General features: G+C 47.3%; 1 protein-coding gene across 1 annotated transcript in view; it reads left to right on the top strand.

The window, feature by feature from the left end:
- The first annotated feature begins 8,454 nt into the window (after positions 1 to 8,454).
- Positions 8,455 to 17,198, top strand: part of LOC142582292 (annexin A4-like) — a 41,721-nt gene continuing 32,977 nt past the window's right edge. Inside the window, exons 1-2 of the mRNA XM_075691862.1 lie at positions 8,455 to 8,518; positions 12,894 to 13,103. Coding sequence (XP_075547977.1) covers positions 8,455 to 8,518; positions 12,894 to 13,103 — 274 coding nt within the window. The remainder of the gene's footprint in view (positions 8,519 to 12,893; positions 13,104 to 17,198) is intronic.

Here is a 17,198-nt window from a genome sequence, read left to right as displayed (position 1 = left end):
AATAGGACAATGTCATCGGCAAACCGAAGGTTGCTGAGGTATCACCGTCGATCCTTACTCCTAAGCCTTTTCAGGTTAAAAGCTTGAATACTTCTTCCAAGGACGCAGTGAATTGCATTGGAGAGATTGTGTCTCCTTGTCTGACCCCTTTCTTTATAGGTATCTTCCTGCTTTCCATGTGTAGAATTAAGGTAGCAGTAGAACCTCTGTAGATATTTTGCAAGGCATTTACGTGAGCGTTCTGTACTCCTTGATTACGTAATGCCTCTATTACTGCTGGTATCTCTATTGAATCAAATGCCTTTTCGTAATCTATGAAAGCCATATAGAGAGGCTTATTGTACTCTGCGGATTTCTCGATAACCTGATCAATGACATGGATGTGATCCATTGTAGAGTATCCCTTCCTGAAGCCAGCCTGTTCCCTTGGTTGACTAAAGTCCAGTGTTGCCTTTAATCTATTGGAGATTATTTTGGTAAATATGTTATATAATACTGGGAGTAAGCTAACGGGCCTATAATTTTTCAAATCTTTAACGCCTCCATTTTTGTGGATTAGTATAATGTTTGCATTCGTCCAGTTTTCTATAACCTTTGCAGTCGATGGACACTTTGTATGAAGAGCCGCCAGTTTTCCAAGCATTATGTCTCCTCCATTTTTGATTAAATCGACTGTTATTCCATCTTCTCTTGCCGTTCTTCCTCGTTTCATGTCTTGCAAGGCCCTTCTTACCTCATCGCTAGTTATAGGAGGAGTTTCTGTATCCTGTTCATTACTGTTTATAATTGAGGTATCCTGACTCCTCTGGCTACTGTACATGTAGGTCAATATAGAATTCTTCCGCTGTTTTTACAATATCTTCGAGATTTCTGATGATATTACCCTGCTTAGCTTTCAGTGCATACATCTTGGTTTGTCCTATGCCAAGTTTCTTTCTCACTGATTTCAGGCAGCGTCCATGTTTTACGACTTCTTCATTCTTTCTCACATTATAGTTTCGAATATCACTTATTTTCACCTTGTTGATCAGTTTTGACAGTTCCGATAATTCTATCTTATCTCTTGAGTTGGACACTTACATTCTTTTTCGTTTCTTTATTAGGTCCTTAGTTACTTGGGAGAGCTTGCCTACTGGTTGCCTTGGTGCCTTGTTTCTCACTTCAATTGCTGCCTCTGAAGCCAACCTAGTTACGGTATCATTCATTAGCTCTATGTCATCATGATCTCTCTGTTCTAAGGCTGCATGTTTGTTAGCTAGTACCAGCGTGAATTTGTCTGCTTTTACCCTTACTGCCTCTAGGTCACGGAGTAAGACATTTAGGAGCTGAAACTCCCGTCAGCGCGAGCGAGCGCGGGCGACCAGATAAGGTCACAATTGTTGTATGCGCCGACGGGACTGTATACAGTGGCGGCGCTATGCGGCGCGTCGTAGAAGCCGCAGCGAAAAAAAAAAATGCAGCGCCCGGGCAGGCGGCTTCGGCGCGCTCTCAACGGCGGTAATTTCTTTCCAGGCCGCCAGGCGCCGCCAGCACGATAACGGCTCCGCGGGCATGTGACTTTTTCTGGTCGCCGCGAACAGCGGAGTTTCCACTCCTAAATGTTTCTTGCTCCGGGCTCTAGGTTGACCTGTTTCTTTTTGACCAATTTTACTCTTTCTCTATTCAAATTGAGGTAAATCCTAGTCATCCATAACCTATGATCACTGTACTTTACCCTGCCTAACACTTCTACACCCTGCATTATCTTGGGATCAGTAGAAAGTATGGAATCAATATCATTTCTTGTTTCACCATTAAGGGTTTTCCAGGTCCACTTTCTATTGCTACGGTTCCTGAAAAAACTGTTCATTATTCGAAGCTTATTCATTTCTGCGAATTCTACCAGCATCTCTCCTCTAGCATTCCTAGAGTCAACGCCGTAGTTACCAATTGCTTGTTCGCCAGCCTGATTTTCCCCCACGTTTGCATTCAAGTCGCCCATTACTACAGTATACTGAGTTTGCGCTTTTTCTCATCGCGAATTCAACATCTTCATAAAACTGATCTACTTCCTCATCGTCATGACTGGATGTTGGAGCGTAGGCTTGTAATACTTTTAATCGATACCTCTTATTAAGTTTAATTACCATAAATGCTACCCTCTCATTAATGCTGTAGAGTTCGTCAATGTTGCCCGCTATGTCCTAGAAATCCTACCCCGTATTGATTACTATTACTGCTACCCTCTCATTAATGCTGTAGAATTTGTCAATGCTGCCCGATCCCGATCCAAGCAGTGATTAATCGCAGCCAGCAGCTGTTGAGTTTGCAATTGTGCCTAGGATATTTGGTCAAGCATGAATGAAATGAAGAAAGTGGTCGGTACCTTCCTTCGCGTAGCCTATTTTTCTGTCTTTTATAGGTGAATATATTTTCGGGTATAAGTGACAGCGAACATGATACCGCATGGTACTGAGCCCAGACGCACCGTTTGATGTAGCAGCTGCCTGGCGTCGCTTATTTGCTAAATGTGTCCCGATCTGAATGGAAAAAGAAGAGCCTCGCAGACGATAGCCGAGCTGACGTGACGCGCGCGAAGGGAGGCTACATACTTTCTCCGCACATGCGCAGAGCGATTCTGCGGTTCCGCTAAACTGCGCTCGTCGTATGAAAGTCACGCGCTCCCGTGTTCACGCTGAAAGAAGATCAATACAGTACACTGTCACGTAGGCTATTAAACAAACGCAATTCCTTTTCGGGTCATTCCACGCCAACTGTCCCAACCGTGTCGCTCGACCAAAATTGTAGAAGATAGTACGTTTTTGGGACAGTTCTATGAAAGTAATTCCATGTTTTCTTCCTTCACCATTTTTTGTGAAAGATTTCCCAAAAGCGCTATAATTTGAGCTTTTTTTTTTGCCTCAGTTAAGACTGAAAGAACATAAAAATTATTTTGTGAAGTCGTTCTATAATGAAAGCACAATCTTCACACAACGTAAGAATGCAAAGTTTGAAAGAATGCACGAATCAGTCAATTTTACGCAAATTTTTGTTTCGCAGCTGGTTTTCCAAAGTTTCGTGGCATTGAAGTGGCTATCACGGGCGCAAATATTTTTTTTCTTCTTCGGATTTCTTCTTCGGTTTGCAGCTTCAGGGCCTACTAAAAAACAACCCGCGTAAATTTTGGTCATCTGTTTTGCCACGTGATACGACGGCTACTTCTATGGTGATTAACAATGATTCTACCAATGATCCATTTCTTATGTCGGACGCATTTAATGAGTATTTCCAGTCCGTTTTCACTCGTGACAACAACGTCATCCAACCAGACACCATCGCTTGTTGTGACGTACCCATCAGTGACATTACCGAAGAAGGTGTGTTGGGGGAACTTACTATTGAAACTCGATATTAAGAAGTCTGCTGGGCCAGATGGCATTCCGAACATGTTTTTGGTACGGTACTCATTATGGGACCTGTCGCTACCTCACTGTCATATTTCGCAAGTCCCTGACATCCCCTACAGTACCCTCATCCTGGAAAATGGCTCAAGTTCTTCCTTTATTCAAGACCGGTGACAAACACGTCGTATGTAATTATAGACCAATTTCTATAACCTCTCATTCGTGTAAAATGTTAGAGTATATTATTTACAAACACATTATGGAATACCTTGAGTCACATAAATTGCTAACTAATGTCCAGCGCGGCTTCAGACGTGGGTTCAGCACCACATTAACACAGCTAAGTGAATTTAAACATGCCATTTGTATTAACCTCGACACGGGCAACCAAATTAACGCAATCTTCATCAACTTTTCAAAGGCATTTGATACAGTGATTCATTCGAAATTGATGTATAAACTTGACGCCATCCTTAATAATCCCCACATTCTCAGCTGGATTTCTAGTTTTCTTTCCGATCGATCTCAATTTGTGACCTTTAACAGAGCTAATTCCAGGGTGACAGAGGTGCCTTCAGGAGTACCACAAGGTTCCGTGCTGGGGGGTCCGTTGCTTTTCTTGATCTTTATAAACGATTTGCCTCGTCACATAACCTCAAATATACGTTTGTATGCTGATGACTGTGCATTGTATCATAAAATTTCCTCCTTTGATGACCATTTACAACTTCAAAAATAATTTTCTAATTTTAGCTCTTGGTGCGATACCTGACAAATGACAATTAACATCCGTAAAACCGTTATGACTTTCATTAATAAAACGAGCCCTTCCGCTTTTATTTACAAAGTTAATAATACTCCAATTCAGAGCGTTAGTGAATATAAATACCTTGGTCTTGTTTTCACATCCAGTATGTCTTGGTCGAAGCACATATATTTAATAACCTCAAAAGCACTGAAAAAGTTAGGCTATCTGCGCCGCACATTGACCACGGCCCCAAGGGATACTAAACTACTGATGTATAAATCACTAATCCGGCCTATACTCGATTATGCTTCTCCCATCTGGAATCCACACAAACAGTGTGACATTAATGAAATTGAGGCCATCCAAAAGGAAGCGATCCGCTTCATATGCCGTAGGTACGATAGGGATTTTTCACCGTATACAGCGCTTTCATCCCTAGGCTTACAACCGCTGTCAGATCGCCGACGCACGGAATCACTGAAGTTTTTGCATTGAATTATTAACTCTTCTTGCCGTATATTTTCAGATAACTACCTAACTCCTGCAAAACCATCTAATACTAGAAGTCGCCATCACCTAAACATCGCATCTTATTTTGCCCGTACGCACACTTTTGAATACAGTTTATTTCCTCGTGTAATCGAGTACTGGAATTCTTTGCCTGGTCCTATTCGTTCTCTTCCTTTAAACTTATTCCTGACGGCCATTGAATAGTTTTGGTTTGTGTTGGTTTGCGTTGTTCGTATTGCCTGTATTACTTACTATTTTCATTTCTCTGCCTTTCACGCCCACTCCTGCAATAGCCCGATCGGGCTGCAGTATGTACAAATAAAAAATAAATGAAAATAGAAAGATATTTCGGTAAGATACTGTGCAAGTAACGCTTATATACATGTAATTTTCTTTTTTTTTTGTAATTGCTTGAGTGAAATGGATATTGCTCGAGCGCCACGGTTGGGACAGTTGGCGTGGAATGACTCTTTTCGCATATACAGCAAAACTAGAATGAAGCATAGCTTTCTCGGGACATCAGCACGCATATAATACCTGCCGCAGTTGTGCCGTATCGTGGGTAGTGATGGGTCAAGAAACCGCGGAGCTTGGCCCAGTGCTAGAAACACTCTTTCCAGTCCCCTATGAACATTTAAGCACTCTACTGTCCAATAGACGGGCTCCAAAATTTGGGCAGTTAGCTTAGACGTTTTATATTTTAAACACAAATGGTGGGATCCTTGTCATACACAGAATTGAGGCCCTGGGCCTACAGCCACACTAACCACAACTTCATCTCATCTGCCCCTTAGAGCTCACCTGCCACTTATTGGCCTAATTTTTTTGGCTGTTGGTTTAGCATGTAAACTTGGGGGAGGCTCTTCAATAATTTTGAACGTCGGAGGCCCCTGCTGTGGGCTCTCATGCGACAGGCCTTCGGAGATGCGAGTAACATTGCATCGTGATTTTGAGTGAAACTGCAAAATTTTTTCGTATTGTTTTCAACTTTCCCGTGTACAGTAACGCGATGCGTATACCCATCACCCCCTCGCCCTCAATGGCGGCCTGGTCCAGGGTGAATATGTATAGAAAGTCTAGCGCACAAAGGTAAGAGGGGCAGAAAAAGTGTCTGTTCTTGTTCCGGCGTCCTTACCATTACCAGTACTGCCGATATTATTTATTGTGCACCCTCAGGACGAACAGGGTGCAACGCCGAGTTACAGCACGCTATTCTTTTCTCCCCTGCAGTCAGACACGTCGGGGAACTACAGGAAGGCCCTACTTGCCATTGTCGCAGGCAACTGAGGTGCACTTGCTCGGCATCGGCTCGCTTGCAGTATCCGTGGGAGACCACCAATGTTGCCGAACGGTTCACTCGGGACAGGCAAGCGCCGTGAATCAACTCATTCGTCTACGATGCAGAAGCCTCTGACGATCTTGAACGAGAAATTCGAGGACACCTAAAATTATGCCTAGAAGCGCTTTTATTCCCACCAAAGTGTGCGTCAATTTGTGTAATTTCCAGCAGCGTCGCACTGACTACACTATGCTTGATTATAAATTTTGACCAGTACTTTCTCAACTGATGAGAAATAGTTTATGCGTTGATTGTGTCGATAATAAATGCGGATCTGTTCAACTGAATGCGTGCTTTTCTCAAGTGGTGGCATCAGTTGGCATCCGGTAGTGATGAAGCACGCGCACGCATACACACACACTGCTGAGCTTTGCAGTCACCAGAGTGCTTTGACAGCCTCAAACATAGGGCTGTGACGACTTGCCCACGATTTCGTAGCGATACCTTTTCTTATGGAATTCCTTATGCCGCTTTCCGCTCTTCGTCAGGGCGGCGCCATATGGCGGCGCTCCGCCCGCGTTATCAACACGTATCAGCCGGCCGTGAGCGGTGGATGACAGAGTGACATCGAATCGAGTAAAAGGCATCGCCAAAAATCGCGGTCGGGATGAAAATGCTGCCGACTGCGCTGCAACGTTTCTGTTTGCTGCAGCATGAGAATGCATGTTTCGATATGACACGTACGGCAACGTGACGCGCTCGGTGAACCAGTCACTACATGGCTTTCGTTTATTTGGACAGCCTGCACGGTTCCTGGAAGAATGATGTTCAGAATTAGGGATGGATTGAAAGCATGCGTTTGTTTCTTTGTTCCGAATCACATGTAAGAATTTTTTCCGTTACGTCCCATTTTAATGGCAAAGATAAAACCCTGCTGTCAGGTTTGCATGTGTCTGCGGGTACGCACTTTGCGTGCGCGACGGCTGTACCATTGGAGAATTTTAGGTAAGGGGACGCAAGCGGCTTTTGCACGCAAAAACTAGGGGCGACGGTACTGCGCATGCGCCGACCCAGACGTAGGGGTCTGCGCATGCGCAGTACCGTCGCTCCTAGTTCTTGCGTAAGCAAGCCGCTTGTGTCCCCTTACCTAAAACTCTCTATTGACTTTGACCTAATGCGCAACAACTAGTGCAATGCAGCTGTATGCATATTTCGTAAAATGTGCCTGTGAAGTTGCGCACATACTATTCGAGTTACGCACAGCAGTTATGATTAAACAGTACTATTACGTAAAAATAATATAGCTATTGACTTTTCTTAAGCAATTCAGCGCTCTTCTGCTATTTATTCCGTGTTACAGGGCGGAGAAAAAGCAATGCATTCGACCTATATTCAGCTGAGGCCGATCGCGAGCACTGACAAAAATCACCGCGCAAGCATTCCGTACAGATGGTTAACCAGCGAAGCTGAAACGTGTGGCCCCGTTGTTCATCACTGGGTTAATCCCGACGGTTCATTAAACGACGGCTTGGTAGGCTGCCGGATCCTCGGTACGCAGTTGCTGTTTGCGCTCGGCTGCACGAGCCCGTTCTTATGCCCGGGCTGCAGCAACGGCGCCGCGTAGACGAACTCGTTCCCGGTTCTGCTAGCGGCGTTGCTGATCGAAAGCTGCCTTCTCCGAAGCAGTGCGTATGATGCGTGATACACATTTCGGAGCCGGAGAGAAACAGCTGCGCCCGCGCTCGGCTGCGACGGAGAGCAACGATGTCACTCGCAGCTAATCCAACACCACCTAGATAGCTCAAGGCCTTTTCACTCCGATCCATGACGTCATGTTCCCTGGTCTAACTGCCATAGAATCTAATGGGGACGCTCTCGAGTAGGCAACAGGGATTTTGACACCACCGTTTTCGTCACGTACGGCAGCCTTGTCAATGGAAATTTCGGGCGAGGTAGCATGACAGTCATGGATCAGAGTAAACAGGCCCTGTGCTGTCTATGTGGTGTTGGCTAATCGCGCGCCTCTTTGTTTTTTGTTTTTCGCGCATGCGCATGGGGTTGCACCGGAGGAGTTTTCGGCGTACCGGCGACAGATAGACGGATGTACGGACGTACGAATCGGCTAGCCATATATAGCTTCACTGTAAAATAAATCTGTACTGTAAGAACAGCACTTCCAACAAGTAACTCTGAGGTTGTGCGGACGTAGTTATTTAGAAGCGACAGAGAGACAGACGGACGGACGGACGGACGGACGGACGGACGGACGGACCGACAGACAGACAGACAGACAGACAGACAGACAGACAGACAGACAGACAGACAGACAGACAGACAGACAGACAATGTGCTGGGTTTTGAGTATTGAGCTGGTTAACATTGACTCAAAGTCTGTATACTTGGTATGTTTACTGGTGTAGTGGGGTGTTTAATGAAGCGTTCGTGGCACTCATTTTATTCTGTCCTGTCGTCGCTTTGGATGAAAAACTATTTGCACCACTGATGTATTCAACATTCGCGGACACAGTGCATCTATGCCCAAGTTGAAGAACATGCCCAAGAAAACCACAGCCTCGGCGTCTGCTCCTATCCTTCTGAGTGAGTGAAGACTGTATTTGAAATGTCCGGTGATTTGGGCGGGGTGGGGCCATAAGCATTCCATCCCAGGTGACGGCCTCGAGTCCTTGGACACGGGCGGCTTCCTCGGAGTGCCGGACGGCCCACAATTGATCAGCGAGGTCTGGCTGAGCAGGTCCACCTCCTAACGCGCCCCACGGTTCAAGAATACCGTGTGTGCCCCGTTCGTCGGGGACTCCTGCTGCTCGCTACCGGTGCATTCCCGCAGCATGTGCTACAGCTCACGACCTTGTCACTCGGCGGTGCTTTATATTGTGCAACTACTTGTCGATATATTTCGTACGAAGAGCGTAAAGTGGTATGACGATATGCTGTTGCGAGTTTTTCTTTGACAGCAAGGGCGTTTACGCCGCCGTGTGTCGCGCGTTAAGCCACAAGACAAGCCTGTGCTTGCATGCTTTCCTCATTCGTACACTGGTTAAAGGGCTTCTGGGGGAATCCATGTTGGGACCGTTACGGTTCACTTTGTGCGTCAGTGAATGAAACGGATGCCAAACGCCTGAGACACGACGTGCCTAATTGTCACGCTCGTCCACATGAAAATACTTGTCCTTCGGGTGTGTGCTACGGGACTATGCACCAGTGCAAATCCTACTCTCCTTTATCTTACCTTCAACTTTCCTACGCCAAAGAGTGGTTTCTCTCCGTGTTGCTATGTGTGGATTGACCCGACGTGACCTACGTTCAACCTTTAATTCTACGCCAAAGAGCGATTTCTCTCTGTGAAGGTTGATCCGACGTGTCCTTACAAGGTGCTCTACCAGGGAGCAAGAGAGAATGATGTTGCTCGGATGGTGGAGGGTATAAGGCCAGCGAGTCGCCACGTGGAGGCATCTTCTCTGCCCTTGCATGCAGGTGCACGCACGCTGGACGTTTATGTAATTTCCTTGGAGCGCACCACTCACCCGTAACGATATATGACTGCATCACCTCGTCTTCCCTGCCGGACCCTCTCCGATGGTCTACCTGATTCGAGCTCCAAGCAGACGCTGATGAAGGTCGCCGAAATGCCGTCCCCGTACCAACTGGTGGCAGCCGTAACAGCACTAGCATAGCATTTTTACCCAGAAATATTTTTTTAAAGCTCACGCGGAAAGTGAATCTGATGATCCGCACTGACCTTTGAAGGGAATCGGTAGTCTTGGATCGGTGACGTCGCGCTTATGATGCACGAATGATCCTCTAACTTCACGTCGCTTAACTTCATCAATTGCGTCCGGTAGTGGCTGTTTTTCTTTAGCCAGTGTAGCGTTTTCTTCCACTTTGTTCAATTTATCCTTAACATCTTAACTGTATTACAACCTCAGGTGTGGTCCTTCCGAGCTCTAGTTTTCCTCGTCACCCGACAGCTCCCTCTCAACGTCATCATTTCGGTGTTTGAAGCTTTGTCATGCAGGAATTTTTCCTACGAAGCGTTTCGGTTTTGCACAGCGCTGCTAGCCGTGCCACTTCCAGGTGTATTTGTGTCTTCTTGTGACAGAGACTCTGGAGTCTTCAAGATACACTTCTGGAGCGTGCTTGGAATTTTTCTGCCCAACCTGACTGCTGCTAGTGGCTTTTATTTCCATATTTTATTTGTTAGGATTGAGCAAAGCTGTCCTCTACACTATCGCGCAGCTGAGTTTGACGTTTTCGCGTACGTCGAAAGCCCGTTGCAGACCGCAAAATGCTTTACTCGCCGCTTGGGTGTCTGCAGCGCTTCAAATTGTTTTCTGGTATGTAAATATTTAAGACGTCCTAAATAAAATAGTGCCTCGGGCCTGGATCACATTATCTGAGCCTGCCCTTGGGCGCCTGACAGGGTCGAAAAATTAAGGTTCGGAAGCAGTGGGAGACCGTGTTTGCTCAGCTCGGCCCCCGAAGACCAACTTTTGGCCGTCCTGCAGGCCGAGGATGCCGCTAGAGCTCAAGGGCTTCCGGCCGCCATCTAGGCGGGGTCGCACCCCCCCACACCACCACCAATCTGCCGGCTACATAAATAAAAGTTATTTCTCTCTCTCTCTCTCTTTCCCTCGCCTCGTAGAAAAAGAGAAGACATGCAGCATGACCGGTGTCCTCGACACTAGGGCCACGCAATATACACGCAGCGAAATTTTACGACGAACTTCACGCTTCAGAAAAAGAAGCGGCGCACGACCCAGAACGTTTGCTGACTTGCGCTATATGGAGGGGAAAAAAGGCGGAGGCCGCTACGCGTTCGCCGCGTCACTGCCAATGTTAATACTTGCATGTAGGCTCCCTAGTGAGTGCGGCTGCAAAGCGCAAAAACATTTTAATATCTACGCAATAGACAAAGTAGCCGTCTTTGAAATGACTTATCGTTTCATATCAACCAAATGTGGGACCGAAATCACCGCAGCGACTGGCAGTAGGCCACTGCCGTCGGCGCGTCTGCAGAGGGAGGGGCAGTATGGGAATGCCGCCATGATAAGCGGCAACGGAGCCCGCTGTGGAAGAAGACGACGATGAACGCGCGAGCAGTGGCACGAGCCGTTGCTGATGATAGTTTTTTGCTTACAGATTTATTGACGGACACGAAAAACGCACGGAACCCTAGCCACAAACAGCTTCGCTGTAGTAAGGAAAGAAAGATGAGGCGGGACTCGAATCCACGCACTCCGCATGGGAGGAGGAGGCTGGAGCATTGCACTAAAAACAAGTCAGCAAACGTTCTGGGTCGTGCGCCGCTTCTTTTTCTGAAGCGTGAAGTTCGTCGTAAAATTTCGCTGCGTGACAAGATGGCGGCTCTATAGGAGAGAATTTGTCACGCTCTCGGTCTCGTTCAATAATCTTGGTAGTAGAGTACCCGATTTCGGCTTGTTAAGGTGTCTTTCCGTTCTCATTTTAGTCAAATTACGCGCAGAACTGCGCATAATTGCATAACTGCATAACTGGAACCTTCGGTATAGCTGCTAAAAGCGCCTTTCTTTGTAAAAATGTTGGCGAATGGTCGTGTTGACATTGGAAGCCCAATAGTAGCACGATATCATAAATCACTTGAATGTCTGCTGAGCGACGCAACTAAATGAGTTGGGATCGCCTGTTGGCGGAGTGTAGTGTTCAAGCTGCATACGCCGTAGTAAGGGACTCCGGAAATTTCGACCACTTGGGGATCGAGCACATTTTGCTTACGCGGTATGAAGAGATCGTCGTACATCCATGTGAACTATTCGCCACATTCAAATTTTCTTCTTCTTTACTGTGCAGGTGATACGCAAAGAAATATACCGCACATTTTAGTTCTCTAGAAATCTATCACATAAAGAATTGCGTTGTGAATCAGCGCCGTGTTTGTTGTTGTTGTTGTTGTTGTTGTTGTTCATCTGCCGTATTTGTCGTCTCGCTTCCTTCCTCCTTGTCTCTTGCACTGCCGCCAACCAAGAATCTATTATGAATATAGTTACAAAAAAGATCTTAGACTGACCGCATTTTAACACCAGTTACCCGCTAGTGCACATCGAGGATAGGTGGATAAGAATACAGCGAAAGGGAGCGTAGAGTTTTTGACACGTCTATTTTTTCTATGCCTGTCACGTGCCATGAATGTGAAAGACGAGCCCGGGGCACGTGCCGCGTGCTAGCCGTCGCGCAGTGGAAGAAGATTTCGGCCTTCGCCGTTCGCCGGAAGCCGGCAGCAAAATTTTCTCTGCTCCGGTGAGTATGCTTCGTTAATTCTGCCATTTCAGCGTGCCATCAGTTTAGACAAGGGAAGCGCGGAGTGCTGAGATCCATGTTTTTGAAATTTCGGTTATAGCGCTGACTTCGGGACGCGTCACATATAGAAACCATCGTGCCAGTCTGGTCAGTGCTGCTGCCTGGAACATCATATTACAGCGTCAGTCAGACCTCTTGCCTATAACATCAAGCTCCTGCTGTTCTTGCCTATAGTCAAAGAACATCTCTCCACAAACGCCTTGGACGCCGAACGGCTTAGGTCTGTGGGGGTTTTACATACTAAAGATTCACGGTGGACAGGAATGCCGTACTGAGGGATGGCGGGCAAATTTTGTTGAGCTGGAGTTCCTTAGAGTGTGCACGAGAGTGTTTTGCGTGCTGCCCCGTCAGAATGCTACCGCATCAGCGGCAATGTAATCTGCGACTTGGTGCTCAACAGCTGAACGCTGTAACCACTGGGGCACTGCGGTCGGTAATAGGTCAGGGATGACCTCTGACGAGTAGGAACAGGTTCGTTGCTTATGGTAGAAACCACGTTGCGATTAGTAACAGCCTCAAGGAACGCGCCTGTTCACCGTTTGAGCATTCTGTCTCTCCGGACTGCGAAAGCGCCGGGAAGGACAATCGTGTTCGCGAGCTGCGAGCGCATGATCCCGTGCAGGTCCTCTGCGGCGCCAGGGCGGTACCGCTGGAGTGATGAGCTACCCTGGGGGCAACCCACCACAGGGGGGCTACCCTCCACTCGGTGGCCAACCCCCGGCACCACCTCGGGGCGGCTATGGCAGTGGCTCCGGCGGATACCCCCCGCCACTCGGAGAAGGAGCCCCTGGTTACCCGCCTGCCCCAGGAGCCGATTACGCTCCACCAGGAGGTACGTCTTGAGTACTTTATCGCAAACGTTAGCAATGACGTGCGGTATAACCAAACAACAAACATTTCTATGTAGTAACAAAGAATTAAACACAGCGACAGTAAAATTAGGTTTTGTCTTTCCCACTGATTCGTTATCCCTCAGTCTTCACATAAAGAATGCCTTATATTGTATGACTCGTTTAATAAGATACTTGGAATCGATGTTTGCACCGTTTGTTCGGACTTTACAGTTATCGACAGGAGGCGAAATCAGTCCCTCCGTCTCCGCAGCCGCTCGCTTCTCTAGTTGGCTTCAATTCACATTTAGTGGTGATAGCCATTCTACGGTTCACAAACGGGTCTTCGCATAGCGCTTTTCTTCAGCCAGTCGGCATGTCATCATCACAAAATGCCGCTGAACAGACAAAAAAAGCCCCAGTCTCCGGGCATGGTTTGACAGTTCGGTGCATAACTTCGTGTTCCGACCGCTGCATCACTGCAGCAGCTACATTCAGATGATGGAATAGTAAGAGCATGTTGCGCATGTCGACGACTATTCGGCGAGGCCATATGAATCGCTACTATTCGCGTGCTTCGCGGATTACTAGAGATTGGGTTAGGTTAAGTCAGTTGGTCACGAGCTAAAGCTACCTCTTAAATGTGCGCGCCGGCATTTAAAGCGTTTTCCTTTCCTGTATGTGTAGTGTCGATGTGGCGCGCCGCTTCTCCTAAGTGTGGACGCTAAACTGAAGAAAGCGTTGGGAGCTCTCTGACGAAATCCTCTTCATGTACATAGGGCGCGCTTTTTTAAAGGCTATACCGAAATCTTTAAAAAATTCGAGAACACCTAAGCACTTATGAGTTGTGAATGCGAGAGCATTGATGTCCAATCCGCCTTTTTTCATGGCACGACGGCGCATGCGCCTTGCCCTAGCGGATTAGTCGTGAAACGTTTTGAAAGGGACGCGTGCGCGGCCGCGCGGCCAGATATCGGGGGAAAGCCCCCCCCCCCCCCCCAAAAAAAAAAGAAACATAATAAAAATAGAGGAGAATCAATGCCCCTTTCTTAAGAAAACATGGTTGACGCGAAGCTTTCCCCCAATGCAAACTGAATCAAAGTCCAAAGCCAACGACCACGCAACGAACCCAAGAAATGCTGAGTGACCCGATGCTATGCATATGTGATTTGATTGCTTGTATAGGATTGTGTTTTCTGAACGTTGAAGTTGAATAAAGACACATTTCGTTAAGTTGCTTAGCCCTTATTTTAGATCATGTAGCCGTTGATTACACGCACACACTCACACATTGACGGACGACTCTACACTTGCACGGTATTGCCTTGTGATCGCTGTGGTAGACGGTCAGAGGCTCTGCCATCGTAACGTGACACAGCCTGCTTGCAAACGTGAGATCAATGTAGGAATGGTGTGGCGTCGTGGGTCTCTGTAGCGTCTTCAGTTTCAGCGAGTAGCGATCTAGCATGAAACTCTCGATCCTTTTGCCGTGCTCTTTCGCCACACCGATGTTAAGGTCACCGAACACGAGGATCGGTGTACTATGCACGTGGCTTTAAGGTCTTCATCGTTTCTGCCAGGAACGTTTCCACGTCACAACGAGAGGTGTTCGGCCTGATGCACACGCTGGCGATCACAAGACCAGTAGGCATCTCGAATGTACAAACGTCTGTCTCTCACATGGCTTCTGCATGCCGTTGCCGGTACACGGGATCGGCCTTACGGGCACGATCGCGCTCGCGCTTACGTTCGCGTACGGCAGCCTCTTCTTCTGCCGTGCGCTGTACCCGCTGCCTACCCATGGTGACGGCCGGCAATGCATTGCGTCACACGCATAATGCAATGCAGATATATACTGTTCGCCTGGGTAGCATTTGGTAGCGTGGCGTTCAACCATCTTTGTTTAAGAAAGGGGCTTTGAATATTTCTTTTTTCACATCCTAAGACGAGCCCGTGTTCACGCGCACTTGCTGTCTCCGATAAGCAGGGAAGCTCAGTTAATCGCAACAGGGGCGGTGTCATGCCTAGCAGACGCAACTTGCGCTTCCAGTGAACTTTGTGCGCATGCGCTACTCTTGCTGAGCTTGTCGCTTCGCGCCGTTATCACGCACTGACCGGCCGGCCAGTCGACGCTGGCGCGGTACTGCGAATTAGAACTGTAGTGTTCTACGCAGATGGTTTAAGTTGGCTTTTCTGCAGTGTGTTTTCGGCGCTCACGGACGAATCAGTGAGACACAGAAAGCTTCGTTTTAAAAAGCTCACGGACACGCACTGCTAGCAAACACTCGTGCCATGTACCGCGTTGGAACTCCAATAGTAGCTCTATACTACGTCGGTGTGGTGCCGAAAACGTGTGTAGCGTTAGACTGCAACGCCACGTTTCCACTGAAAGCGACCAGGGCTTCGTCCGGACTGCACCGTGAACCGCCTTTGATGTTGCCGCCTTGCATTGAAGGCTAGCAAATTTAGTGAAAAAACCCTGCGTTACACTTGCGCGACATTTTAAGAATATCACGTTGAGTCTCTTTGCAGCGTCGGCATTCTCTTACTGGTGGTGGCAGTGCGTACCTGACTTGCCCTCTTACAATTGGTGCTGAAAAAAGGTATTTATTGATAAGGATGAAATAAAATTGAGTTGTCTTTTCTTTAATCATCACGCATATATAACATTGATAAGGAATTTTATTTTCGTTGATGAATCTAACTGTGTCTCGTTTTAATTAAGAAACGCGCTTTTCTTTCCCAATGTTTGTTCCCGCCAAATATAGTCGCGCTTCAATCGCTGCTCCCATAACCACCCTTGCTGATATCGGTGACAATTTGTTCTGAATCGCTTTTCAGCCGAACCTTCGCGACCTATTTGGACTGACCTTGGTTTAAATGCACAAGCTTCAGTCCTCTCAAGCCGTGCACTTGAAATTTGAGTCAATGTTGATCCTGTTAAGCGAAGGTTGGGTTAAGCCTGGCCCCGTCGAGTTGGTGTACCGGCTACCCGTAGACCTGAACTTAAAGATAAGCAGTTACGGTGAAGGAAACTGCTTTTATAGTACATTTGTGGCCCTATACAGATTTTATGTCAACTACACTTCGCACGGTGCTTGCACAATAAGCAGCAAGCGGCGACACACCGCCGTGCCAACATCTGCACGTCACCGTTCCCGAAGGCTGCCGGTCGCATTGGCTACGTAGTTGGGTGGTTCTGTATACGTTGTTATGCTGACACATTTCTTGGTTCAAGGGAATCACTTTTTGCCTATACATCGAACGAGAAACAAGAGATAGTACATTCAGTACAGCAGCATAAACAATCGCCTCGCTCAGCTACCAACGGTGTCAGCGATGGCATCCGCGTTTTCGCCAGATAACTACACGGCCTACAAGTGAGCCCTTATCCCGAGCACAGTTTTCTCTCATAATGCTTTATGGCAAACGCGAACTGTAAGTATGATGAACTTTACGAAAAGCGAGAATGAGTAATAAATTAACGGCCCATAATATATATGTCTGGATCACAGTAGTCGTTGCTTAAGTGGTTCGGCGGCTCATATTGACTCGTCTCCGGGTGGAACAACACGGCAAATGGGCGCAGATATGTATATTTTGCAACGTTTTGACATAACCTCATATCAGCGATGCGCTGTTTCCACAGTATTCGAAGCTAGCAACGATCTGTGGCTGTAGATGTCGATATAAACAAATGCACCGCTTTGGCAAATCCGACGCGGAAGGCTGCACTCGAAGACTTCTTGAATATGCAAAATGTACAAAGAATGTGTAAAAGGAATACAGAAAGCGAGGTTTAAGAGCATACATCAGCGACAACAAACTCCAAGGCAGCCGCGTCGGCAGACGGAACTCGGCGTGCCTTTATCGGCCGCGCTGTTAGCACAACAGTGCACTCAGACCTGCTCACCCAGTAGTCGTTGAGTGCCACCTGACTTCCAGGAACGACATGCTGAGAAGGCATTAATAATTAATCGAGATCCACGAAACGCACAACCGACGCACACTCAACATGGGCACAGGTACACAAATGAACCGGCGAAAGCCTCGACACCCTTCCAAAACGTTTCCAACGGATTGCGGCAGAGGGCAGC

This window comes from Dermacentor variabilis, chromosome 1 (genome assembly GCF_050947875.1).
Source record: "Dermacentor variabilis isolate Ectoservices chromosome 1, ASM5094787v1, whole genome shotgun sequence".
Taxonomy (NCBI): domain Eukaryota; kingdom Metazoa; phylum Arthropoda; class Arachnida; order Ixodida; family Ixodidae; genus Dermacentor; species Dermacentor variabilis.
This window is presented reverse-complemented; position numbering and strand designations above follow the sequence as displayed.